The 27,820-nt window shown below is 40.9% G+C and overlaps 3 protein-coding genes across 4 annotated transcripts; 1 reads left to right on the top strand and 2 right to left on the bottom strand.

The window, feature by feature from the left end:
• Positions 1–5,349: 5,349 nt before the first annotated feature.
• On the bottom strand, positions 5,350–10,393 carry LOC100561972 (natterin-3). Its single transcript, XM_062957278.1, has 3 exons — positions 10,269–10,393; positions 8,732–8,849; positions 5,350–7,575 (listed from the first exon to the last, which is right to left on the bottom strand). The coding sequence occupies exons 1-3, from the start codon at positions 10,269–10,271 to the stop codon at positions 6,479–6,481; spliced, it is 1,218 nt and encodes a 405-aa protein (XP_062813348.1). The 5' UTR covers positions 10,272–10,393; the 3' UTR covers positions 5,350–6,478.
• Positions 10,394–17,402: 7,009 nt separating this feature from the next.
• LOC103279772 (natterin-3) lies at positions 17,403–22,211 on the bottom strand. Its single transcript, XM_008116453.2, has 3 exons — positions 22,058–22,211; positions 21,172–21,295; positions 17,403–18,685 (listed from the first exon to the last, which is right to left on the bottom strand). Exons 1-3 carry the CDS (start codon positions 22,163–22,165, stop codon positions 17,643–17,645), a joined length of 1,275 nt encoding a protein of 424 aa, XP_008114660.2. The 5' UTR covers positions 22,166–22,211; the 3' UTR covers positions 17,403–17,642.
• LOC103279771 (uncharacterized) lies at positions 20,249–27,318 on the top strand. 2 transcript variants are annotated; one of them, XM_008116451.2, is made up of 3 exons: positions 20,249–21,307; positions 25,584–25,705; positions 26,595–27,318. In XM_008116451.2, exons 1-3 carry the CDS (start codon positions 21,248–21,250, stop codon positions 27,178–27,180), a joined length of 768 nt encoding a protein of 255 aa, XP_008114658.1. In that variant the 5' UTR covers positions 20,249–21,247; the 3' UTR covers positions 27,181–27,318. The 2 variants fall into 2 exon arrangements, with proteins under 2 accessions (XP_008114658.1, XP_008114659.1); XM_008116452.3 differs by lacking the exon at positions 20,249–21,307 and adding an exon at positions 24,597–24,924.
• Positions 27,319–27,820: the final 502 nt, after the last annotated feature.

The following is a 27,820-nucleotide window of genomic DNA, read 5'->3' as shown; positions in this document are numbered from 1 at the left end:
GCCAGATGAAGGGCTAGAAGGCACGATCATCAAGTTTGCAGATGACACCAAACTGGGAGGGATCGCTAATACTCTAGAAGATAGGAGCAGAATCCAAAACGATCTTAACAGATTGGAGACATGGATGAAACTAACAAAATGAAGTTCAATAGGGACAAATGCAAGATACTCCACTTAGGCAGAAAAAATGAAATGCAAAGATACAGTATGGGGGACGCTTAGCTCGAAAGCAGTATGTGTGAAAATGATCTTGGAGTTCTTGTGGACAACAAGTTAAACATGAGCCTAGAATGTGATGCGGTGGCAAAAAAGCCAATGGGATTTTGGCCTGCATCAATAGGAATATAGTAACTAGATCCAGGGAAGTCATACTACCCCTCTATTCTGCCTTGGTCAGACCACATCTGGAATCACACAGTGTCCAATTCTGGGCACTGCAGTTGAAGGGAGATGTTGACAAGCTGGAAAGTGTCCAGAGGAGCGTAACTAAAATGATCATGGGTCTGGAGAACAAGCCCTACGAGGAGCGGCTTAAAGAGCTGTGCATGTTTAGCCTGCAGAAGAGAAGGCTGAGATGAGACATGATAGCCATGACTAAATATGTGAGGGGAAGTCATAGGGAGGAGGGAGCAAGCTTGTTTTCTGCTGAAATGATGGAATTTTTTGTCTGGGTTTGTTCCCAGGTTTTAGATGTTTGTTCCTGATTGGTAAGTTCTGAAAAAGAAGGTGACACTTGAGTAGAAGGCAAAAACTTTGTCCTGGGAAGAGGAACTCCATCCTTCACCTGTTTAATGAAGTTTGTGACAGAAAAATGAAGTTCCTGGGGTGCAAAAAGTACTTTCACAGTAAATAGTACACAATGAAACAGGAACAGACACTTTCAAACCAGGAACAGAATTTCATCATTACTGCAACAGTCAGACCTTGTTGTATGGCCATCTGTGCAGCCAGGTTTCGTGGTGTACTTGTGCCAGGGAACAACAGGATTATGTTGACGAGTTATACATGTTGGTTCCTCATTGGGTATATGCTGACAACAGCATACACCCAATGTATATATAGTAAATGGCAGGTGTATGCTGACAACATGGGTACAGTTTAATAAATGGCAAAAAATTACTACTGGCTGTTGGGACATGGATGTGCTGGAGAGGAATGTAAATACAGTAGAGTCTCACTTATCCAACACTCGCTTATCCAACGTTCTGGATTATCCAACGCATTTTTGTAGTCAATGTTTTCAATATAACGTGATATTTTGGTGCTAATTTTGTAAATACAGTAATTACAACAAAACATTACTACGTATTGAACTACTTTTTCTGTCAAATTTGTTGTATAACATGATGTTTTGGTGCTTAATTTGTAAAATCATAACCTATTTTGATGTTTAATAGGCTTTTTCTTAATCTCTCCTTATTATCCAACATATTCGCCTATCCAACGTTCTGCCGGCCCGTTTATGTTGGATAAATGAGACTCTACTGTACTGAGAGCCAAGGTCATGCAGGTGGCTAATAGAAACTGTCATGTATAATGCAGGAACAGCACCCCATTGTTCCATACCACAAGTACACAACCAAATCTGTCTGTACATATGGCCAGGCAGCCAGGCTCTAAAAAGAGTCAATAATGACAAAGTTCTGTTCCTGGCTTGAAAGTGTGTCTTCCTGTTTCATTGTGCATTGCTGACTTGGGCAGAAGTGGTCCAGAAGTGGTTTGTTTGTGTGGCAGATACTTCATGAAACATCAGGAGGGCAGTTTTTCTGGCCAGGATAAAGAACGGAACTTTTGGAGAGATCTGCATATCCTTATATCTGTATATCCATATATCAGCATATCTGTATATCTGCATCACAGGGCTTTTAAAAAAAGCTGCCGAGGTTTCTAATGGAAATCCTACGTTGGCCATCTTGGGAGCCTCTAAATCTCGGAACAAAGCAGCAAGTCTGGACAACGGAGGCAGGAATCCCAAGACTAACAGGTCTGTATGTAGACCTCTTCTGAAATCCTGGGATTTTTTGCCCCCTGTTTAAAACCCCAAGTCAGAGAAGGCTAAAGATTGCATAAAATTACCACTCTCATTATTCTATAGAGTTGAGCCATGGCAGTTAAACTGATGTCAAATTGTATTCATTCCAAGTTAAGATACACCCAGACATGAGATATAAACACCCAGAGAGAAAGAGAAGTAGGTGAAAAGTGCTGCCAGAGTGACAAAGAATCACACACAGAAGTCATTATTTCCCCCCATGCTTTCTCAACAGCTAAGATTGATAAGTCCATGAAGCTTCATCTGGGCCACTGTAGCCCATTCTAAAGGAGGCAACTCACCTTGAAATCTATTGATGCCTCTTGTTGAGAGAAGTTCTGGTTTCTGGTCCTTGTCCATCTCCCTTTTTATATCATTTCCAGCTAGAGGAGAGGTCATGCGCAGTTTGTTATTTTTGTAAGTTTACATACAGGTTATCAGGTGCTGCTTGGGTGAGTTGGGCCTCAACCACCAGGAATATGAACATTGGAACTTGCACAATTCTTTTGAAATAAGTAATAGAACTCTAAAATCAGGACATTAAATAAAGAACAAGACTTAAAAGATAGGAATTCCAGACAAGAAACAACCAGGGCCAGTTAACACCTCCCAAAAAAGGATTCCCTCAGGCAGGAAGTAACCAGGCTTTGAATCTGTAAGGCTATTCAATGCTAATCAAGGTGGCCAGTTGCAACATTCACACTTGACAAGAGTTCTTTCTCCCACCCTCAACATTCCACAGATATATACACCCACTTGTCTAGTTTCTAACAGACCCCACAACCTCTGAGGATGCCTGCCATAGATGTGGTCAAAACGTCAGGAGAGAATGCTTCTGGAACATGGTCACACAGCCCGGAAAACTCATAGCAACCCAAAAGAACAGCTGTTGGAACGACCAAGCAAGTTTCTTAGGTATATAATACTCAAAACTACACAACTACATTCTGTCTACTACTATAGAGCTATTACTACATGGCTATTCAAAATAATGGAACATAAACGTTGTAGATGCAATCTAGGTTAGCCAATAACTACATGAAGCGTGATAAGAAACCTTGATCTTGATCCAATCATCTAGTAAGATAATAACCTGATTAACTCAGTATTCATGGAAATTTTGGAATTTGCTACCACAAGATGTGATACTGGTCACCAATGTATATTAAGCCTTCTATATTTGCTGGGGTTAGGGGCACAAGACTTCTGCAAAAGTAGGAGAATGCCAATAGATGTTTGTGAATTACTTCCTTGGACAAGGAAGATTTTTTTTCTAACTACGACTGTAAAGCAGGCATGAGCAAAGTTCGGCACTCCAGGTGTTTTGGACTTCAATTCCCACCATTCTTAACAGAACTTTGAACCATCTATTCCTGTAAAGAAGGCTGCATTCTATCTGTCAATCTTCCCAAAGCCACATTTATTTTTTGTGTCATAAAATCTCATTTTTTCAAGATCTCTCTTGCTTAGTTTTCTCCTTTGTTTGAGGCTGAAAATTCAAGAGATGAAGACTGGAAACAAAATGACTATGGAAGGGAAGTGCAGTTGTCCATCCACATTTGTGAGAGACAAGCCAACAACTAGTCAGTAAGGCCAGCATATAAGGTCTTTGTTTTGATCACTGTTGAGACTGGAATTGTCTTTTTTAACAATCCCACCAGGGCTCGCATTCTTCCAAAGAAACCAATTCCATCCATTCCTATTTAGTGGATGGTGGAGAGTTGTGGGGCAGGGTACTGGAGGAATAGCTACCTATTTTTGGCTCACACAAATAGTCAGTCAATGACCTGTCCTTGATGTCTTAGGGGCCACCCTGTACTGTTTTAACTTTAAAAATGAAAGTGCAGCAACCGGTCAGTGAGATCAGCATACAAAATCCAAATACTGTACATCTCTTTCTCCCTCAGGACAAAACCAAACAATCTTGCCAGGGCCCATTTTTTTCTTGTAAGAACCAACTCCTTCCTTTGTCATTTTGTGGTGCAGACAGGGGGGAGAATTCTGGAGAAATATCTTGCAATGTTTTCGTAACCAGACTAAAAAAATACACAGAACAAACACCAGACTGGTCTGGCTTCTGGAAAAGATAGGTCTTCAATTGTTTCTTGAATTCTGAAAGTTCGTTTAACTGTTGAAGCCCTTCCAGCAGGTCACTCCACCGTCTTGGGGCAGCTGATGAAAAGGTCCTCTGGGTGACGGTTGCCAGTCTGGTTTTGGCTGGCTGGAGTAAACGGCCCCAGAGGACCTCAGTGTACAGTGTGGATTATATGGGAAAAGATGATTCTATTGATAACCTAGACCCAAAACACATAGGACTTTAAAGCAGTGGTTCTCAATCTGTGAGTCCCCAGATGTTTTGGCCTTCAACTCCCATAAATTCTAACAACTGTTAAACTGGCTGGGATTTCTGGAAGTTGTAGGCCGAAACACCTGGGGACCCACAGGTTGAGAACCACTGCTTAAAAGGTTATGACCAAGACTTTGAGTATCTTTAATCTGGCTGCAATAATGTACTTGGAGATGGCTTAGAATTAAAGAAAACCAATGTAAAAGTATAAAACCATAATGTTTAAATCCAACATCAAATCCAACAATGGAAGTGGCAACCTTCAACCTGGCATCCTCCAACTACTTTAAACTACAAGCTTCACCATCCACAACCAACATAAATAATGGTTTTACTGGCCTGAAATTAAAGGAATTGTAGTTTAAGGACCTCATCACAAAGGCCCATGGATTTGCCACGCATTGTGGCAAATCCATGGGGTCCCGGAAGGGTGCGTGGAGAATCTGTTGCTCCACTCCCCGTATCACACAACTTACCCCCCCCCACCCCCATTCCATGAGGGAAACGTCACCACCTGGCTTCCCCCATTGTTCTGAAGGCAACAGGATATGCTGACTTCTCTTCCCTTTCATGAAGAAGCCTGGCCAGAAGTACACGTGTCGTGTAATGGGCTGAACGTGGAGAGCAAGCAGTGTATGGTGGGGAAAGTAGCCTGTCTCATGAGATGGTAATACATCTGGAAGACCACAGGGCTGTTTTTGCAGTAGACAATCATAGCTTTGTGATACCAGTTTAACAGCCATGGCTGCATCTCATAGAATTTGGGCTTGTAGGTTTGGTGAAGTCCTAGAGCTCTCAGCTTGAGAATTTTAAGTACTCCTCCCAGAGACCTATAACATAGTCCCATGACAGTTAAATTGTAATTATACTGCTGTCATTTTAAGGTATGAAAGAGACTTAGCATCGACAGAATCTTGCCTATGAAATCAGGAGTGGCAAGGAAACCACTGAAAAACCCACACAGAACACATAAGCATTTCCTCTGTTTTTTAAAAGTTGTTTTAAAATCAGTACAAATATAGATGTATCAATTTAGAAACATATTAGTAACAGACAGCAAGCTGGTAATGATATAGACCAGTGGTTCCCAACCTTGTTTTGACCAGGGACCACTTGACCAGGGACCACTTTGACTAGGGACCACTCTCCAACATTAGTACTGAAAGGCTTATTAATAAGTTTTGATCAACTTTAGATTTGGTTTGGTTATTTGGGGTCTGATTCAGAAAATTGCATTGGATAGACCACATTAGCTCTATTTGTGATACAAAACACATGCCATCCAATAGTCGCTATCTGCTCGCCCACAGACGACTATATTTAGCAATCTAGAGCTTATGTGATCTATGCAATGTAACAGACAGAAAAGGATGGAAAGGAGTGGAAGTAAAATTAACACAATAAAATAAATAAAGAGGAAGGAGGTCTGCAGACCGGATTTTCATTCTCACAGCCCACTGCTGGGGCACGCCCCACGGCCCACGGGTTGGGAACCACTGATATAGACAAAAGCACACAGGGACACATTGTTCAATTATACAGATTTTATATATATACCTAACTGATTTGAAGAGAAATGACATCCCTACAAATGGTGATTACATCCCTCAGCTATGTATATTAAAACCCAAATGAGGCATTCCAGAATTTTCTAATTATGTTGTTGGTTTATATACAGATGAAGCTTTGTTAGCAAAGGCAATCCATGCACACAGCAGTTTAAGAAAGTTGGTTTCACTTTTGCTCTTAATCTGTTTTTCCATAGTGCAAGTTAATTTTTTACAGAAGGTCAGGTTCAATGTTCTTGCCAACAGTACTGAAAGGACAAAGCAGGTCTCTAATCTTACTGTCTTGATCAGTATGGATGTGGCCTTTGTTAAATAAATTTGCATTCTCCCACAGAGTAAAGAAAACAGTAAAACATAAAAGCTGATGGGTTATCTCTGAAATAAAAGGCAATTTCCGATATCACATTGGTTAACAGAGCCACACGTGTAAACTTTTATTCCCGTTCTCTTTGCATAATCTCTAATGCTGTGATGAAAGAATACTGTGAGTTGGTGATAGCTGCAATGGAAGTGGGGTACCATTTGTATGTTTTATTCTGAATCCTCATCATGGTTCAATCCAAGTCGTTCTGGATCGTTCGTACATCTCTGACATGAGGTGGGATGAGCTGTTGGGATGGGTTTGCAAGACGTTACTTGGACTTTCACATGTGCCACATCAATATTTTTGCTGACTCCTCGGACTTTGGCACTTCGTTTTTCCCCGTTGCGATACCGACGTGTTGCTGTGGCAGTGAAGGGAACATCTGCAGTCATCTTCACGGCTTCCATTGCCACCTCACACTCATGGTTTGGTGGGACTTCTACCTCCACAGTTAGGGAATGTGTGACCGATTGCCTTTGTGTGAAGCCCTGACTCCAGCTGATGGTTGTTTCTGCAGAAGGAGTCCACCCTAAACTTAATCCTTCAATTATTTTGGCAGTCAAGGTAGTGCTCACAGCCAGTTTGAGGGAAATGCTAAAATCCCAACGATGCTCGGAAGTCACCGTCCTGGATAAGGTGGCCGTCTTCTTCACAACCTTCCAGTTGTTATTGGTGACTTGGCTGGAGGCTAAGGTCACACTCTCCCTCTTATATGTTCCATTCTCCATCATGTACTTGACGTCGTAAATACTCTGAGAGAGATAATCTTTATTCACTGTCAGGACATCGTAGCGCAAATACAGATATTCCCAACCATCAATTCCTATAAAGAAAGCTTTAACAGGGCCAGCAACCTTGCCTAGACCATACTTATTTTTTGCAAGGTAGACTTTGACTCCTGGGCAGGTGTTGATGGAATTGGATGGAATGCTACCTAAGAAACCTCCTTTCCACTTCAAGGATTCAAAATCATTTTCATTCACCAACAACCAGAACTTATCACTTTTGTGTTCTTGGCCTTTGTAAGGGTAGAAGCAGAAAGCACCCCGGTCTGGGCTATAGAAGCCAGCTTCACAGTTGTTTTCGGAACAAGGATATTCCATCCTCTTGGCATAGCTGTTCCAGATGGACACAGCTCCCTCAGGGATAGACTCCTGAAACTCTACCCATTTCAGGCTTGTACCATCAAATACATCACTGAATCTTTCTACAGAACGGGTGTTTCTTTTCAGGTTCAGAGCCTCTCCGCTGCCATTGCCTGGGACTGAAAGAATAAAAATGAAAGAGAGAAAAAAAGGAAATAACATTAGAAATCTTGTCCATGCGAGATGTTTTGTTGCCTGGGTTAGAGCAGCACATGTCTGTTTCCAACAAAAGTCAAAGTACAGTATCCAAAGCCTGTTGTGTTGGCTTTCATGCCGGTGAATAGTGAATCTGGTCTGCATTTTAGTGCAAATTTTAAGGCATTGAAACAATTTTTTGGCATAAGATTTAATATCTTGGAGTTAAAGACTGCAACCCCAGAGTAGACTAACTACCTGATTAACATGGGGGAGGCAATAGTTACTAGTGTCCAAAGCCAGTTTATGATTATGTCATATGAGATAGAAAATTTGACTCCACTTTAATTGCCATGGCTCAGTGCTATGGAATCCTGTAAGTTACAGTTTGGTGAGATATTCGGTGCATCTAAACTGACAGTAATTTCAGGTCACTGGTTGGTTTGCTGGTTGTTTTATATTTTGTTATAATGCTCCTGTTTTATTTTGTTTTATGTTATTGCCTATATACTTGCTATGTACTATGTATGTACTTAGTATGTTATCTTTTAACAATGTTTTTCAGGCTTGTTCCCATGTAAGCTGCCCCGAGTCCCTTCAGGGAGATGGAGGCGGGGTATACAAATAAAGTTTCTGTTGTTGTTGTTATTATTATTATTATTATTATTATTATTATTATTATTATTATTATTATTTTATTAAAATGCTGAACATTGTGGCAATCATTGAGTGTCTGTTTTTGGTAAGAGTTTTCCAACATTTACAAGTTTCTTCATGACTGAATGAAAACAATTGGAGATTTTAAAAATAATCAGGAGGAACTGAAACTGACAGATGTATACATCTGGGTCTTGCCTGGATTGCTCAAGACTGGGCAAGTTGTGTTTTAATTCCTGTGTATTCATGTTTGTTACTGCTGAATTGCAATTGCCACATCTATTTTTCTGGTGGATCTCACATTTTAAAAAATCTATATGGCAAGGAGGGACAAGATAAATATTGGAGTGTTAGTATTCTTACCAATGTCCTTGGAGGTGTGCCTGAAGCAGGGAGGCTACCAGCTATTGCTGCATCACAACATAGGAAAGTCCAAAGTTGTCACAGAGAGAGTTACTAGAAAACATATTCAAGGTTACTCACCTTGAAGCCCTTTTTCCACAGTTCTCTTTAGGACAGTGAGGTTGGCATTCATCCCATTGGCCCAGGACTTATTCACAGCCAGGTAGACAAGGAGAGCCCAGAGTAATAGATCATGCATCTGGAATAAAATTCATATTTTGGGGAAAAAATAGATTTGCAGTGTGCTTCACTGATTCATTTGTATTTTCATAGGCTTTTCTGTTAAAGACAGATCCAAAGTTAATTATCCCATCACTTGGAAGTCTCTCATGAATTCAGGCACAATGAAAAAAGTGCTAAACCTTTGAGCATAAGCTATTTTGTAATAACGATTATTTTCATAAGTCAGCTGTTAACAGAAATATTTTTTCCTTTAATTGTAATCCTAGATAAATGTGTTCAGGGTTCACAACCCTATCACAACCCTGGAACCGCCATTTAAACAAAAGCTTAAAATAAGGTATCTTTAATTGATTTCATGACACAAAACATGGAGTATTATATTTAGTTTCCCACTGTTTCTGCACATTGATTCAAGAGAGGGCTAATAAATGCTTCCATTTCACAGGCTACATGTTTTTCACCTTGTATTACAACAATCCACAAAAGACTTCACAGATCATTCCCAAACACATAACAACCAGAGGTACTCACATGTCTTGCAGATTAATGATGTACACCTGGGTGTGACTTCCATAGAGCCATGTTCCCATCATGACTTAGTTTTAAAACCCACTGGCTGAGGTGGATAACTTGTGGCCCTCCAGGAGGGGCTAAGCTGTAACTCCTCCATCTATCTTTTGGGGTAAGACCAGATGGTGCTCATGGTAGCTGGAGCCTTGTTCACACTACAGAGTTATAGCAGTTATGAAGTCATGGCAGCAACTTAAGGAATCCTATAATTTGTCATGGGCTTAAACTTTGGTAGAACTATCTGACAGAGAATAGTACATTTTATACTACCAATTACAGAATTCCATAGAGTGGAACCTATGGGAGTTAAAAGGGAGATTGTGATGCTATAATTGTGTAGTGTGAAAGGGACCCTACAGTCTAACAACATTTGGAGACCTGCATGTGGCTCACCGTTGGCTTAGAAGTAGCATTACTGCTGAAATCCTGTGCATCTTTGTCTTGGGATAAGTCCCAAAAGAAACTGTGAAATTTATCCTGAGTCTGAGCTAAATTTACCAGCTAGGACTGTGAAGCACCGTAGCTTGGACATTGCTGGAAAAATGGCAAAGATCAATATACAAAAACCAATAACCAGTCATTTTCTCTCAGCAATCTCAGTATGGCTGGTGGCTTCCATTGTGGAAAGGTAATGGATTTGCTTGAGGTTGTAGTTTGATTTTATGTAAGGTGCTATCCCCAACCCCCCAAATAGCAAGAAATAGCACCTTCAACGTCAGAATAAAAACCAGAGCACATGGAAAGCACCAGACACCTTGAATACATGCAGTCGCCAGCCATAGGCTAAAGTTACTTGTCTACATTGAGGATAAGAAGTCAATGGCACCCACAACCCATCAAAATGGCACTGTTCGAAACAACTCACCATGAGACTATGGTAGTAGATGTCCCTGGGAGATTGGTCCTGGTCTTTTTGAAGGGCACCTTCCTTTTTTCTGTTTATATAGACAAGATATGAACCTCAGTTGTCTGGGAATGGGTGACTTATTTCCTCTATTGACAATGACTTGCAAATAATATTTGGATTTTCCCTTTCTGGTATGCATAGGGTACAAAACTATTAAATTGTGTCAGGAGGAGCTAGCCCTGCCATATTCCTAAATAAAGCTTTAATTACTGCTCAGTGCAAGCATAATCTGTCCTCCACCATTTCCAGTATTGAAAATGGAACCGATGAAGAGAAACCAAAATATTTTCTGGGAAGAATTTATCTTCTAAAAGGGAGCATTTACTGCAGTTTGACACCACTGTAACTCCCATAGTTCAATACTATGGTATCATGGTTGTTGTAGTCACCAAACCACAGCTCCCATGATCCCATAACATTGCACCATGACAGTTAAAGTGGTGTCAAACTGCATTTACAGTATGATGTACCCCTTGAAAGCCCATACATCTTCGGCCAAGGCTATCAGGCATAGGGTGCATGTACATCATGGAATTAATGTAGTTTGATTCTACTTTAACCACAACTCTTCTATGCTATAAAATTCTGAATCTGTAGTTTGTTGAGGCACTAGCACTCTTTAGCAGAGAAGGCAAAAACTATATAATGCTACAAGTCCCATGATACCATGATATTGAGCCATGGCAGTTAATATTGTAAAAATGCATGGATTCAGAAGTGTAGATGCACCCAAAGGGTATGTCCTACACTATTATATCACTATCATAGCAACCCTTCAACTGCTTTGTATCCATGTTAAGGAACCCTGGGATTTGTAGTTTGGAAAGGTACTTAAAACTGCTAGCTAAAGAGCACTAGTGGAGAGGGGACTAGAATTCTTTCTGAGTTAATTTTAATTCTTCATCAGACCTTAAATCTCAGGATTGGTCCAGGATAAACGGAAAAATTCATTCAACGAACATACACTTGTATGTGACCAAAACAGAGTTATTCTTTGAAATTTAACATTCTCTGCATTATGTACTTGAGTTCTCAAGTCAAAATTTAAAAAGTACGAAAAAGTGTATATTAGGCGGATGTACATTCAAAATCCCTATAGTAGTGAAAATAATTTCAACATATGATGTTTTAGGAACATTGCTTTGAAACAATGCATACAGAGGCTAGCCAATTTATTTTTTTTAACATGTATCATATTCAATGGATTAAAAATGGAACCTGTATTTGCAAGAAAAATGAACTATAAATCAAATTACTAAATATAATAACTTAAAAAAACCCCAAGAATGCATGTATCAAGAGAAATGTTTGCAAGAGACAAATAGATTTTCATAAACACTTTAAAAAGTTAAAATGCAGAATGCAACAAAAGACTGAAATGGGGAAACAGACACACTGGAATTAATACATCTTTTCCCCCTTCCTTCACTCAGTATCTTGAACATTATTATGACACATACATAATGAATAATAATATAAATAGAGATTGATGGGTCTCCAAAAAAAGCAATACTTCGGGCTCTCAGTCAGCTTTTACGCTGTGAAAAACAACTGATCGGCTTACTCAAAGTTCACTGGCTACCATGTAAATGCAACTTTATCAGAGGACATTAGACCCCTCATGCTTGCCCCAGACAAGGAAGTTCTGTTTTGGTCATGGCACTGATCAAGGAATTTAGTCTTGGCATTGAATAAGGACTTCATAGAATCATAGAATCATAGAATAGTAGAGTTGGAAGAGACCTCAAGGGCCATCTAGTCCAACCCCCCGCTAAGAAGCAGGAAATCGCATTCAAAGCACCCCCGACAGATGGCCATCCAGCCTCTGCTTAAAAGCTTCCAAAGAAGGAGCCTCCACCACATTCCGGGGGAGAGAGTTCCACTGCCGAACAGCCCTCACAGTGAGGAAGTTCTTCCTGATGTTCAGGTGGAATCTCCTTTCCTGTAGTTTGAAGCCATTGTTCCGTGTCCTAGTCTGCAGGGCAGCAGAAAATAAGCTTGCTCCCTCCTCCCTATGACTTCCCCTCACATATTTGTACATGGCTATCATGTCTCCTCTCAGCCTTCTCTTCTGCAGGCTAAACATGCCCAGCTCTTTAAGCCTCTCCTCATAGGGCTTGTTCTCCAGACCCTTAATCATTTTAGTTGCCCTCCTCTGGACGCTTTCCAGCTTGTCAGCATCTCCCTTCATCTGCGGTGCCCAAAACTGGACACAGTATTCCAGGTGTGGTCTGACCAAGGCAGAATAGAGGGGGAGCATGACTTCCCTGGATCTAGACGTTATTCCCCTATTGATGCAGGCCAAAATCCCATTGGCCTTTTTAGCTGCCGCATCACATTGTAGGCTCATGTTTAACTTGTTGTCCACGAGGACTCCAAGATCTTTTTCGCACACACTGCTGTCAAGCCAGGCGTCCCCCATTCTGTATCTTTGATTTCCATTTTTTCTGCCGAAGTGAAGTATTTTGCATTTGTCCCTGTTGAACTTCATTTTGTAAGTTTCGGCCCATCTCTCTAGTCTGTCAAGATCGTTTTGAATTCTGCTCCTGTCTTGTATCAGCTTTTCAAGGACTCCAAGTTACAAAAGATAATAATGTAGTATTACTCCCACCAATGCTTTCTACCAAGGAGTCTCTAGAAGAAAATCTTATTAACTCCTTCACTACTTTCTCAGTCCCAGAACAGGCTGATATCATCAAAAGACTGGAGGTCTTGAGAGATTGAGAGAAACCTTGTTGGCAATTTATAAGACAGCCACTCTCCTAAAAGGCTTCAGTTCCCCCAGTGCTGTATATAATAGGCAATATACAATAATATATTGAAAAGCCTCCTAAAACCACTTAAAAAGCCTTCAAGTATATGCATCTCCAGTACCACAGATCTACCCCCAAGTAATACATTCCCAATTTTGGAGACTTTACCCCAGAACACTCCGAAGATGTGTTCCATCCCAGGAAGGAGTATTCCCATTGGCGAAGGTCTGCAGAACTCCAGATCACCACAGATTCGGATGCAGCCCCTTGGTCTACAGGCCATCAGCTATCAGACAACTCATTATCAATGTGTTTTCATTGATGTTGGGGGGTGTCTGGATCACATTACATCATTGGATTGACAGAAAGCCCCACATTCCCCACCTCAATGTCTTTGGCACCTGCTTGTCCAGTGTTGATGGATACTTTTCAATATGTGCAGCTTAAGGTTGTGGACAGGATTCTTGTAGAGGTGAGAGCCACCATATGTGCTTTAGACCCTTGCCTGAGGACAATTCAAGTGCTGGTTTTGACTTACAAAGCCCTATATGGCTCTGGTCCAGGTTATCTGAAGGACCATATCTCTTTCTATGAATCTACAATCTGCTGAGGAGGGCCTTCTCTTGGTCCCACTACCCACTCAAGCACGCTTGGTGAGAACATGAGAGCTTGGGCCTTTTCGGTGGCTGCTCCCAGGCTGTGGAACTCTCTTCCAAGAGTGACCAGGATGGTCCCATCCCTGCTGGCCTTCCGCAAGCAGGTCAACACCGTCTGCCAACAGGCATTTGGGGAAGGATAAGGGGCAGGTTTTGGGGAGGTTGGGTGGTAGCGTGTGTGTGTGTGTGTGTGGGGGGGGGATATGAGTTTTACAGGCCATTATTTATTTATTTATTTATTTTTCAAACTTATATGCCGCCACTCCCCTAGGGCTCGGAGCGGCTTACAAGAACCGGCTAAAATCAACAATTTAAAAAACATCTTAAAAACATCTTTAAAAAACATCTTAAAAACATCCTAAAAGCACCTTTTAAAACATCAACAACAGAACTCAAAAGCTTGTCGAAACAGATGTGTCTTACATGCCCTGCGGAAGGCCGACAAGTCCCGCAAGGCACGAACTTCAGGTGGCAAGGTGTTCCAGAGAGATGGCGCCACTACTGAAAAGGCTCTGCATCTAGTTGTTGTTAGATGCAAGGTCTTAAAACTGGGGACTTCCAATAGGTCTTGGTCCTCAGAACGGAGGGATCTCTGGGGTTTGTAGGGAGTGAGGCGGTCCCTCAGGTACATTGGCCCTAGACCATGTAAGGCCTTGAAGGTAAGCACCATCACTTTGAAAGTGATCCGGTGCTCAATTGGTAACCAGTGCAGCTGCCGTAAGATTGGTGTTATGTGGCATCTTATCGGGACTCCTGCAAGGAGCTGGGCAGCTGCATTTTGCACCAATTTGAGCTTCCGGATCACCGACACAGGAAGGCCAATGTAAAGGGCGTTACAGTAATCCAGTCTCGAGATGACTGTAGCCTGGATCACCGTAGCCAGGTTGTCCCTAGACAGATAGGGGGCTAGCCGTCTAGCCTGCCGAAGATGAAAAAAGGCAGTTTTGGTAACGGCGGAGACCTGGGCCTGCATCGTCAATGAAGGGTCCAATAGGACTCCCAGACTCTTTACTAGTGAAGACGGGCGTAGCACTTCGCCATCCAGGGTTGGCAACTGGATGTCCCCACTGCCCGGTCGGCCCAGCCATAGGATCTCCGTCTTTGCTGGATTCACCCTCAACCTACTGGAACGCAACCATCCAATAATGGCCTCGAGTGCATGTATTTTATTTTATTTCTGTTTTACTACATTGTTACTTTTTAATTGTTTTTAACTTTTGTATTGTACTTTAAAAACTTGTCTAGTGGGGAATTGTTAGCCGCCTTGAGTCTCCACGGGGAGAAAGGCGGGGTATAAATAAAGATAATAATAATAATAATAATAATAATAATAATAATAATGATGATGATGATGATGATGATGATGATGATGATGATGATGATGATGATGATGATGAAGTGTGGGACCCAAATTCAAACCTGAAATACATTTATGTTTCATATATACATTATACACATAGCCTGAAGGTAATTTTATCTATGGACATCTGCAGGGAGGTGTGGAAGTTTTGTCCATTGCAAAAAACTGTTTCCACTGAAATGGGCATTACCCAATCTGCTATGCTGTATGATTTCCAATAACTTTGCTCTATAAATTGTTTACTATTTGGTTTTGCAGTCATACGACAGTCAGGAGACTCCTGTCCCCCATGATGCTCCATCCCATAGACATGACATTGCAGTTTTGCCTATTGTCAACTGGATTTCAGTTTTTTTTTTTCAATTTTGGAAAATGTACACAATGAGATATCTTGGAGATGGAACCAAAGCCTTGGAGATGGAACACAAAATCCAAGTATGTTTCATGTAAATGTTAAATATATAACTTGCCCACTCTTGCTGTAGATATTTCTTTGTGTTTGAGCTGCTTTGTAGCACTTCATATGTCCAGCTAACTCAAGCAGATGTGAAAGAATTTTTGTTCAATTCCTGCAATATTTTTGGAAAAAAACTGAGATTCCTCCAGGGGTGAAGGAAAGCAATTAACTCAGTGATTCTCAACCTGTGGGTCCCCAGATGTTTTGGTCTTCAGCTCCCAGAAATCCTATCAGCTGGTAAATTGACTGGGATTTCTGGGCGTTGTAGGCCAAAACACCTGGGCACCCACAGGTTGAGAACCACTGAATTAACTGAAACATGCTGCTAATAGTGCAAAACAGATGAAAAAATGTTGCTGTGTGTACTGTCAATGTTCAGAATTTAATGCATCCCATTTCTTCTTTCCTCCCAAATGGTTTTCAGTTCTACTCTTTCCCAACAGTCACTGAGGTCTGAATTGTGCATACTCAGTCCACCTAGGATGGACAAATTGGTAGTTGCTATGTCAGTGCTCTGTCATTTCTCCAAACTACAACATTTCCTCTGTCCTAGTGATTCCTTCCTCTTATGTGGGAGGGTGGTGCTATTTTGATTTCATAGTATCAGTGCTCAGTATCTTGTATGGGAGTGGTTGAATTTCAAGAATATAGAAGTTGGTATCACCAGCTTAGAGATGGGGTTTTCCATAACACTGCATCTCATGTTTAAAGCAAAACTGGAAATCTTATTACCCTAGTATCACTTCCACTATCTCTAAGCAGCCACTGGTCATCACAAGATTTTGTACTCAGTGTTTGAGTTTTGTTCTTTCCAAAACTTCTGAAGGCTGAAGAAATCAGGATTGAAGTCTCCCGTCATCCATATTTGCTTTAGGAAAACCATAAATCTTCCTTCTGCTTGTTCCTTTTCCAGCATCATTTGGCACCTGCCAGGAAGGAGTTAGAAGGTTGACTCTGTGGTCCAACACTGCCAAGTGCTCCCTCACACTCAGATGGGTCCTTACTTCTGAGTGACCCTCAGTCCTCCTTCATAGACTCTTTCTTGTTGAGTCCCTCCTTCCTTCTCTCCCTCCCTCCCTCCTTCCTTCTTCTTTTTCCCTATCTATGGAGCATTGGGGAAGCTCTTCTGGTCCAGCCATTCATGAGTTTCCTTTGCCTACCCCCAAACATCTAGGACTCCTATGGTCAGTGGTGCTCTTGCCTTTCTCAGAGCTGGCACTTTTATCTCCTCATGAATTGTGTCCCTTGGCACTGCTGATGCTCTGTTAGAGTTGACATCTGAACAGAATGCCATTAGCTTTTCTTCTGGTCCATGCCGTACAGCTGCTGTGACCATATCACTGACACATAGGTGATGTGAGACAAGTGTCCAGCAAGAATCTAAGAATCTAATCATTGTGCAATGGGCACTTAAAAGAGTACAGCACTTATATCTGTGGGGCCTTCATAAAACACACACATAGTATAGAGAAATATAATTTGCTTAGAAGCCTTGTACACTGTCAGTGGTTGAAATAAGACATTGGACTGCTTGGAATGTGAATGTGCTTGTCCTTCTGATGAATCACCGCAGTCCTAATTGAAAGTGTGGAATTGGATAGTACCAAATAAAGAGAGGGATTGAAAATGAAGTTTCAGTGTCAGTCTCAAGTGTTATTGACCTGCGACCCCTCTCATTCTTAGCCAACATAATTAATGATGAAGAAGACAAACCACTGAAGGGTCACTCAATCCTCACACCCGCAATGGAGTTTCAATCCTGACTGACTTCTCCCACTGATTTCAATGGGATCTATGTACCATTTGAGCAACACAACTGGATTTAGTCTTGAGAACAGTCTTGAGAACAAATACTCCCAATATAAGTCTCATTGCAATATATGATATTTATTCCCAAGCAAATTTATTCACAATCGGGAAGCGTGTTTATATTGTAGCATGATGGAATAGAGGAATAATCACTGTTTCTTCTATTGGATTAAGTAGATTCTTTCATATCAAAGCTCAGCCCTCATCTGTTGTCCTTTATGTTACCCAGAGGAATATTTTATTTTCTTGATTTCTGGTGCAGGACAATGAATGGCTAGGGAATAGCATAGAGGATTATTAATATGTGCCCCTGACCTCTGAAAGGCATGGCTCTGCATCAGGGATGGGTTGGCACCGCTTAATTTCTGTGTGCACTTGTGCCACAACATCACTATTGCTGACCCCTTGGACGGTGGCACTTCGACTCTCTCCGTTATAATAGTAACGAGTTGCTCTGGCAGTAAAGGGAATTCTTGCCTTCATTGTTATGCCCTCCATTGTCACTTCACAGCTCTGGTTAGGCGGGATGTCAATTTCTACAGTTTCAGTAAATGTGACCGTTTCAGTCTGCGTGAAACCTTTATTCCAGTTGTAGGTTTTCTCTGATGAAAAACCCCATGATGTCCCAATGACTTCAGGTATCCCCAGTGTAATAGTACTGCTCACACTCTGCGAAAGGGCAACTCCAACCTCCCAGCGATGTTCAAAGGATACAGTTTTTGATAAGGTGGTAATCTTCTTTGCTGAGTCACAGTTATTGTTGATGACTTTAGTGGTCAACAAGGTCAGGGCATTGTTGCTATATATCCCCTGCTCTTTCATGTACTTGACGTTGTTGATTTGCTGAGATTGATAATCTTTATAAATGGTCAAGACATCATACTTTTTATACCAGTATTCTTTACCGTTCCTTCCAATGAAGAAAGACCTGTGTTTGACAACTACTTTTCCTAAGCCATATTGATTTTTCCCCACATAGACTTTTGCTCCCGGGCAAGTATCAATTGAATTACGTGGAACATTACCATTGGAATCTGATTGCCATTTCAATGATTCAAAGTCATGTTCATTCACCAACACCTTGAAACTAGTGGTACTGTGTTCTCGATTGCTTTCAGCATAGTAACAGTAAGGACCACGGGTTGGACTGTAGTAACCAGCTCCACATCCTCCTTCCCAGCAGGGATATTCCCATCTGTTAGCATAGCTATTCCAGAATGAAACTGCTCCACTGGGAGCAGATTGGTAAAACCAAACCCACTTCAGGTTTGTTTCATAGAAAATATCACGTCGATTGTTTCTGGTCTGGTTCACTGCTGCATTACGGTCTTCATTTTGGACTGAAAGTACAAGAAAGAAAGAAAGAAAGAAAGAAAGAAAGAAAGAAAGAAAGAAAGAAAGAAAGAAAGAAAGAAAGAAAGAAAGAAAGAAAGATGTTTAGAGAAGGGTCTTCCAGATTCACGTAAAGAAGCATGAGTTCTAGTAGTTTGGCTGCTTGGATTTTTGCTGTTGTTGGGGTAACTGTAGTAGAGCTTTATTAAAGATTTTTTTTTAAAAAAAAGGTATTGGAGTGAAGAATTTGGCTTGCTGAAAAGATCCTATGGTTTGAAGGGCAAATATACTCATCTTTGAATTTTGATTTAGATTTAGTTATAAAGTACAAAAGTATAATTTCTCCAATTCACTGATGCACTATAGCACTGTAATCAAGGGCACATCTACCTTGATAACTTAAGTCAGTTTCAAACCAGTATTGCAAATAAAGTGGTTTGACTGTGCGAATGATTACAGTGGAAATCCTGGAAGCAGTTTGGGCTCTGGATGGTGATTACACAAACCATAGATCACGAATGCGCAATAAGAGTTTTCTTTCATGAACTTTCATGCGAGTTTTTTTTGTCTAGCTACCACACTTTGGAGGTAGCTTAGCTTAGAACTGAAAAGAGACCCATTTAAGGACAAGGAATAAAATGTTGCAGCTGGTGCCAGACATTGACAGGAAGTATGTCCTGGTGGCACAGCGGATTAAACCACTGAGCTGCTGAACTTGCTGACGAAAAGGTGAGCTCCCACTGTTAGCCTCAGCTTCTGTCAACCTCTCAGTTAAACATGCAAATATGAGTAGATCAATAGGTATTGCTTTGGCAGGAAGGTAATTGTGCACTATGCAATCATGCCAGCCACATGACCTTGGAGGTGTCTACGGACAATGCCGGCTCTTTGACAGAAATGGAAATGAGCACCACCTCTCAGAGTCGGACACGACTAGACTTAATGTCAAGGGGAAACCTTTGCCTTTATCTTTTTATTCCAGAACAACAAAATTGTTATATGGAATTCTGTTGAGTTACATGTTTGTAAACTGATTGATATTTGCAGGAATTACAGTTGCTCAGATTTGTATGCAGCAGGGAGGCAGCTGTTAGGTTATGATGTAGCAAGCTGGCAAAGGGAGTTTTATGCAATGTGGCCAATGTTTCACGGAGTTCAATTATGCATAGTCACAACTGCTACATAGCTAAGTATGCATAAAGTTGCATAACATTAATGGTGATAGGATTCTGGCAAACACTGGGATATTTAAAAAACGGACTGCATAATTACAATAATATAAATGTTACAACCTGCCAACACATATGATCTGTCTAGAGGATCCCTGACCTACAGAATAATTATGTACTCAAAAACCCTTTTAGAGGTGCCCTTGGAACCCCTTATGTTTCCACAACCCCAAATATATATATTTTTTCTGTCAGTGTGGGGTTATTTCGCTGAAGAGCTCTGGATGCAGAATTTTAGATTTGTACTGATTTTTGCCAGGCAGAAAGGCCCTCCTGACAGAATTGCCATGAAAGAGCAGGGGGGGGGGGGCTGGTGACACAGTGTATTAAAGTGCTGAGCTGCTGAACTTGCGGACCAAAAGGTCCCAGGTTCAAATCCCGGGAGCGGAATGAGCGCCTGCTGTTAGCCTCAACTCCTGCCAACCTAGCCGTTCAAAAACATGCAAATGTGAGTAGATCAATAGGTACTGCTCCGGAGGGAAGGTAACGGCACTCCATGCAGTCATGCCGGCCACATGACCTTGGAGGTGTCTATGGACAATGCTGGCTCTTCGGCTTAGAAATGGAGATGAGCACTAACCCCAGAGTCGGTCACGACTGGACTTAAAGTTAGGGAAAACCTTTACCTTTACCTTTACCTACTGATCTGAAGTGTGAGCTTGACAACCCTTGATTAGCTTGCTTTCTGCTGTTCCAGAGACTACGGGCCCTTTCACACAGCTATATAACCCAGAATATTAAGGCAAATAATCCACAATATCTTCTTTGAACTAGATTATCTGAATCCACACTGCCATATAATCCAGTTCAATGTGGAAGGGGCCTAAGACACAGAGCAATAGATTCAAACGACAGGAAAGGAGATTCCACTAAATATTAGAAGAATGTCCTGATGGTTAGAAGTGTTTGGCAATGGAATATGTTGCCTTGGAGTATGATGGAACCTCCTTCTCAGCAGGTTTTAAAACAGAGGATGAACAGTCATCTGTTGGGAGTGCTTGAGTTATGTCTTCCTCCAGGGAAAGACATAATGGCCCTTGTGGGTTCTACCAACTCTGATTTAATGAAAACTAGACACTTCTGGATTGGTTTCTTCCCCGACTTCCTCCCCACCTCATTTTCCACATATACCAGTTTTTAGGCCTGTTGATGATCATAGGTACACTACTGAGTTATCTTTCAGCACCCCGTGGTCAGATCATGAGGCAAATCATAGACACAACATCACGGGCTATATGTCTTCTCTAGGGACCTGTATTACTTACCAACTGTCACCAGAGGGCCCTTTTCTACAGTTTTCTCTAGTGATGTAAGAAGAACACTCTCCTTGCCACTGATACAATGGTCATCCATCAGAGACATGAAGAGAGCACAGAAGAAAAGATACATCTGGAACGAAAAGTAAGAACGCAATAGATAAACAGACATGATACAGCATTTTAATCATGTTTGTTCTGATGCTTTTAACATGCACCTTACCCTGTAACAGGAACCAAACAATGTCCAGATGTGTTGTTGAAGGCTTTCATGGCCGGAATCACTGGTTTGCTGTGAGTTTTCCGGGCTGTATGGCCATGTTCCAGAAGCGAAACTTCAAGAGAATGCTTTGTCACTAGCACTCTTTGGTAAAGAAGATTTAAAAAACCTGTAAAACTACAACTCCCAGGATTCCATAATGTTGAGCCATGGCAGTTAAAATTATGTCATCCAGAGATGAGATATTGACAGCTTGGTGAAAAATGCTATGCAAATGGCAAGGAATCATGTGCAGAGAAGTTATTGCTTTGCTCCCTGATTTCCCAACAGACAAGATTTCTCGGCCTATGAAACTTCATTTGGGCCACTGTAGGCCACTCTAATGGATACAATGGAGACAACTTACCCTCATTGGCAGAGAAAACTAAAGATCTTATAAAATTACAGCTCTCACAACACAGCATTGGGCCATTGCATTTAACACCGTGTGAAAATGTATTAATTCTACAGAGATGAAATATAGACAGCTTGGTGAAAAGTGCTACCAAATAGGAATCATATGTAGAAGTCATTACTTTTCTCCTTGACTTCCCAAGAGCCAAGATTTTTTTAACCCAAGAAGCTTCATCTGGGCCACTGTAGGCAACTCTAATGGGTGCAGTTGAAGCAACTTACCCTGAAATCCATTGATGCTTCTTGTTGAGAGATTCTGGCTTCTGATCCTTTCCCAGCTCTCCATTTATATTGGTCAGGCAGGGCTTTCCATGTCCTTGTTGGCATCATGTATAAATATTAACAGCTGTCCAGTGATAACAGAACAAATTATTCATATAACCCACCTTGTTTAGGAATAGACATGAAGGCTGAAAATCGATCAGGAAATGGAAATTCTCTTCTGCTAACCATCTTGCATAATTCTCACATCTACGGAGCCATGAAAAACACTGGTGAGAAATTCATTAATCAAACTATAAATACAAGATCTCAAAAACAAATAATAAGCTGATTTTTTCAAAATCCATTTATCACAGGGACAGGCATTGAGGGGAAATCTGAACAGGATCACAGACAGCAGAGCATACACCACAGGCACAGAGCTGTTAACCCATCCCTATGCTATCCAAAGCTAAAAATACATTTTTTGACTGGAGTTACTACTAAAATGTGTCTGTTCTGACTTAGATACAGATTCAACTAACAAATCTACAGAACCTATTTTGTTTGTATCTTGGGAACTGCCTGTAATTTAATTTAGTGTTCATGCGGCTCACCCCTGTTAGATTGCTTTCTTGATTCTGTGTTGTACTGTATATTTATCAATTGTATTGGTTAATTGTATTATGATATGTTGTTTTTATGTTGTGTTATATTGTATTGTCCTGGGCAGGGCCCCATGTAAGCCGCCCCGAGTCCCTTTGGGGAGATGGTGGCGGGGTATAAATAAAGTATTATTATTATTATTATTATTATTATTATTATTATTATTATTATTATTATTATTATTATTATACAGATCAATGCAGCTAAACTGCCTTATACAAGTCTACATGGGCCATATAATGCAGTTACAAACTGCATTATATGGCAATGGAGATGGGGTCTCAAACTCCTAGATCCAGTTCACATGCATTTTTTTCACTAGAACTATCACCCATTTTATATCTGTGTATTTAATTTTTTTCTGCCGAAGTGTAGTACCACAGATTTTTCCCTATTGAAATTCGTTTTTGTTAGCTTTGGGCCAGCTCTTTAATCTATGAAGATCAGTTTAGATTCTGGTCCTGTCTTCTGGGATATTAGCCATTTCTTCCATTTTGGTGACATCTGCTAATTTGATAAACATGACCCCTATTCCATTGTCCAAGTCATTGATAAAGATATTGAATAGGACTGGGCCTAGGAGAGAATTCTGTGGGATTAGTTACTTTACTCCAGGACGAAGAGGAGCCATTAGTAACCCTTTCAGGGATCTCATCATACTGACCAAATCACGTATCCTAGGATGCTTCAAGCATGCTTCGGAGATGGAGCCACACGCCTGTCATCAAACAATGTTGTGTGACTTCTTGCAGAAGCCCTGCCCCCAATCAGGGTAGAAGCGTCCTTGGATGTGTCCTTGGACACTTCCCTCCAAACATGGGAGCCTTCCTGTGTTGTGCTGACTCCAATGGAGCCAGCACACTTCGGCCCGGTTTGGGCAATGCTTCCTCCGTGTGATGGGCGAAGTGTCGCTCTGCCAGAGCGGTGTGCAGGGCAATGGAGATGCAAGCATGGCAAAACAAGATGCCCATTGTGCCTGTCATTTTGCCATGCTTGCTGATGAAATGGCATAGAATGGAGGTCCCCCATGTGATAAGGTCATAAGTTTGGTCAGTTAACCAATTTCCAATCCATCTAACAGAAGCATTGTCTAGCCCAGGGTTTCTTAAACTTTCCCACTCATAACACCTTCCCACCCATTTTTATGTTATCCCAGGTATAGAGGCGTATAAAATAGTCTAAATATTTTCTTTTTGTGTAGTACAGCTGAAACATGTTCTGCACAGTCCACTATAAATCCTGCATGTTGTTGCTAGCAGATTTGTGTAAATGGGTGGCATTCAGAAACCTTTTTACTCTTGCCATTTTTGTGACCCCCAATGTTGAAATAAGGAGACTCCATTTGGGGTTGGGGCTCAGAGTTTAAGAAGCAGTGGTCTAGCTCACATTTTATTAGCATCTTTGTGAGAATATCCTTGTGGAAGACCTTACAGGAATCAAGATATGTTACATCCACAGCATTGCCTTCAGCTATCAAGCTTGGAGCTCTATCAAAAAGGATATAAGGTTAACCTTGCATGACTTGCATGGCATTCCTTTCTAAATGTGTACAGACGGTCTGTTTAGTGATTTGTTCTAGGATATCTCCTGGTATTGTTGTCTGGCTGATTAGGGCCCCTTCCACACAGCTGAATAAAATCCCACATTTTCTGCTTTGAACTGGAATATATGGCAGTGTGGACTCAGATAACACAGTTCAAAGCAGATATTGTGGGATTTTCTGCCTTGATATCCTGGATTTTATGGCTGTGTGGAAGGGCCCTAGAAAGTAATTGTTTGCGTCCTTTTTTACTCCCTTCTTGGCCTTCTTCCAGTTTGTTGGGACTTCTCTTGTTCTCTAGGAATTCCCCTTTTAAAAATTTGTGACAGCAGTATCTTTTTCATGAACCCTGTATGCTTTGGCGTAACTGCAGCTTCTTCATATTTAATTTGGCACAATTAAATTGGCACTTACAGGAAAGACGAGGCAACACTAAAAAAAACCCCAAAATTGGGGACTTGTCCCTGCTCATGAGGCCCCTTCTACACAGCGGACTAAAATCCCACATTATCTGCTTTAAACTGGAATATATGGCATTGTGAACTCAGATAACTCAGTTCAAAGCAGATATTGTGGGATTTTCTGCCTTGATATTCTGGGTTATATGGCTGTGTGGAAGGGCCCTAGGTGACATTTCAATTTTTGAAAGAAGACAGATCCCTTTCTTATAATGAATGTTATGGTAAGTAATCCCTGCACTGCACTTACAGAGCAATTTTTCAATTTAATTTTTTGGACCATTACAACCGTAAATGTGCTCTCTATGCAATTTTGGATGAAGGGATAGATTGTGTATTTTTAATGTTAACTTTTCTTTTTAATCTAGATGTGTTATCCATGTTTTTTCTTATTGTTGCTGAATTCTTAAAATGTAATGCTATTTATCCTTTGTATGACTTGTTAGCTAAGGGACACAATTTGTCTTTTAAAAAAATGCATGTGGAAAAGGGTTATGAAGCAGATAAAGGGCTTTTTTTCTTACAGTATAGATCAGGCATGGATAAACTTTGGCCCTCCAGGTGCTTTGGACTTCAACTCACATAATTCCTTACAATCTACCGGCTGTTAGGAATTGTGGGAGTTGAAATCTAAAACACTTAGAGGGCCAAAGTTTGCCCATGTCTGGTATAGATGCACTCTCTTTTCTGAACATCTATATATGATCCACCCCCACTTTAAGATTAAGGTATTTTATTCTTCTCATATTTGCATCCAAGCCTTTCTTAACAAAACTCATTAGATCTCTAGTCTACTCTTCAGAGTTTTTGAGCCCTTGCTCCCTGGATACTTCATTTGATTGTGCTCTTGACCCATAAATACTTTGCTGCTCCTTTTTGACAGACAATCCGACACTGGCCATCCTTCACTTTCTTCTGGGTGGTTGTCTTACTTTCTTTGGAGAATGGAGCCTTTGAAGCCATAGACACAAGACATCTGAAGACGATCATTGACTACATCAGATGGTGAGGAATTTGTTACAATTATTCTTCTTTCAGTTGAAAGACAGTCATGGAGCTACAATAGAAATCTCAAAACCACATCAGTTGAAACCTTACAGAGCATGCATGCTCTTTATGCAAAAAGCATAAACTAATATATTTTTTACTAACAGTAAACCAGGATTTACATCACTCCTGGCTGCTGGAAGTGTTCAGGTGATCTGTTCTAGAGATCTCCTGTTCTAGCGATCTCCTTCAGGCTGGGATTTTGGTCATTGTGAAGACTGGAAAAGAACAGCAACCTCCATGATAACCACAAAAACAAACAAACAAAAAACATCCACAGGGATAAGATGGACTTATGCCTATGTATGTTATTAACTGAATACTAGCTAATCTGTATGGTATGGGTATTCTTGTATATATTTCATTTAGTAGATTTGATTTAATTCCTAATAAAGGGCAATGAGGAAATTTCATACCAGTGATTCTTAACTTCTTTTTTTGAATTTAAGATTTGATGAAAGACATGAACCCTTTCCCTTGAAGAATTAATTTAATCACAAATTTCAAAATACACTGTGCAATTGGTATCCACTGGCGTTTGATTGCAAGATTCCCTGTGGATAGCAAAATGCATGAATGCTCAAGTCACGTTATATGCAACTACATAGTAAAATGGTGCCCCTTATATAAAATGGTAAAATCAATTGGTGGGGGTGGGGAATATAGTTGAACCCTTTGGGTTCGTTCGCTTAGCCAATTACAGATCCACCTAACCATAGTTTTGCCTAGCCCACATTTGACTAGTTTCTTTGCCAGAAGGTCATGGGGGACCTTGTCGAAGGCCTTACTTAATTTTTGTTCACTCAGCAGTGCAGTTCAATGTTATCATTTCTATTATTCATTTTAGGTATGGACTTGAAGACCGATACCAGTATGCTGTGGCTGTAAGGCTGGATAAAAAGTACTGCAGCAATCCTAATCCAACGAACCTGGAAGCTGTCTTGCCTGACAATGAGATGCTACAGATGAAGAATGCTATTAAGGAGAAGAATGGCATATATATCCCAAATAAAATAAAAAATATCATTGCTGCTAGGCCAGATAAGGAATTGCCCAGAAAGCATGCTGAGTGGCGTTTGCTTAATGGAGGCAAGAACAGCCCAGTAGAAAAGCTGCTAGCTAATGGGGGCCAGAATAGCTGCTTCATCTTTTTCAGCAAATCATCCCCCTGTGTAGATCGGTGTCTCAATATGAATGACATGAATAATATTGTTCAGATTCTCAACCCTATTTTTAACAGGTACAGTGAGAATTCCAGGGCTTTTGTATTTGAAACTATATATTATAAAGATGAAGAGAAACGGGCTGAAGTGGTGATTAATGCCTGGAAAAAAATCCGGCATGCCCCACTATTCAAGTGCAATAGAAATAATTGCATCCAGTGTTTTGACAATAATCTACCAGAAATCAGAAGCCCCTGCTATAGCCGCTAAACTGCCTTATGGGCTTAGTTAGCAACAAGGCACAATCTGGCACCCACAGCTTTGCTTCCACCAAATTGTGCTTTGGATGTGATATTTCTTGTAGATATCTGCCTTGCTGTTGACTCAATAAATATTCAGAGCATACCACAGTGGCATCCTGTCTTCTGATTGCATCTGAAGTCTGCCACACTGACTCTCATGAGGGCCTACAGTTGAGAGATATGCGCCCTCGTAAAAGCCAGCAATGTTTGAATGCCTTCATCCATATGTTAAAGTGAATTGAAATGTTACAGTTGAATCCCTGGCCCACAGTTGGAATCAAGCTCAAGAAATGAAAGCTCAGTTTGTTGAGGCTTGGGGAAGTAATTGCCTGTAGTCATATTCAAAAGTGAGATGTGCAGATAGACTGGTCTATGAAGAAACAGAGTTATAGATTCACAGAATCATAGTGTTGCAAGAGGCCACAAGAGACATAGTTTCCACACCTCTGATCATTTTGGTTGCCCTACACTGGACATGTTCCAGCTTGTCAATATCTTTCCTGAATTGTAGTGCCAAGAACTGGACAAAGCATTCCAGGTGAGAAGGGAACAAAGCAGGATAGGATGTGACTTACCATTCATTAGCTTATTTAGTTCAACTCTGTTTA

The sequence above is a fragment of the Anolis carolinensis genome, chromosome 6, assembly GCF_035594765.1.
Source record: "Anolis carolinensis isolate JA03-04 chromosome 6, rAnoCar3.1.pri, whole genome shotgun sequence".
In the NCBI taxonomy this organism is placed as follows: Eukaryota; Metazoa; Chordata; class Lepidosauria; order Squamata; family Dactyloidae; genus Anolis; species Anolis carolinensis.
This window is presented reverse-complemented; position numbering and strand designations above follow the sequence as displayed.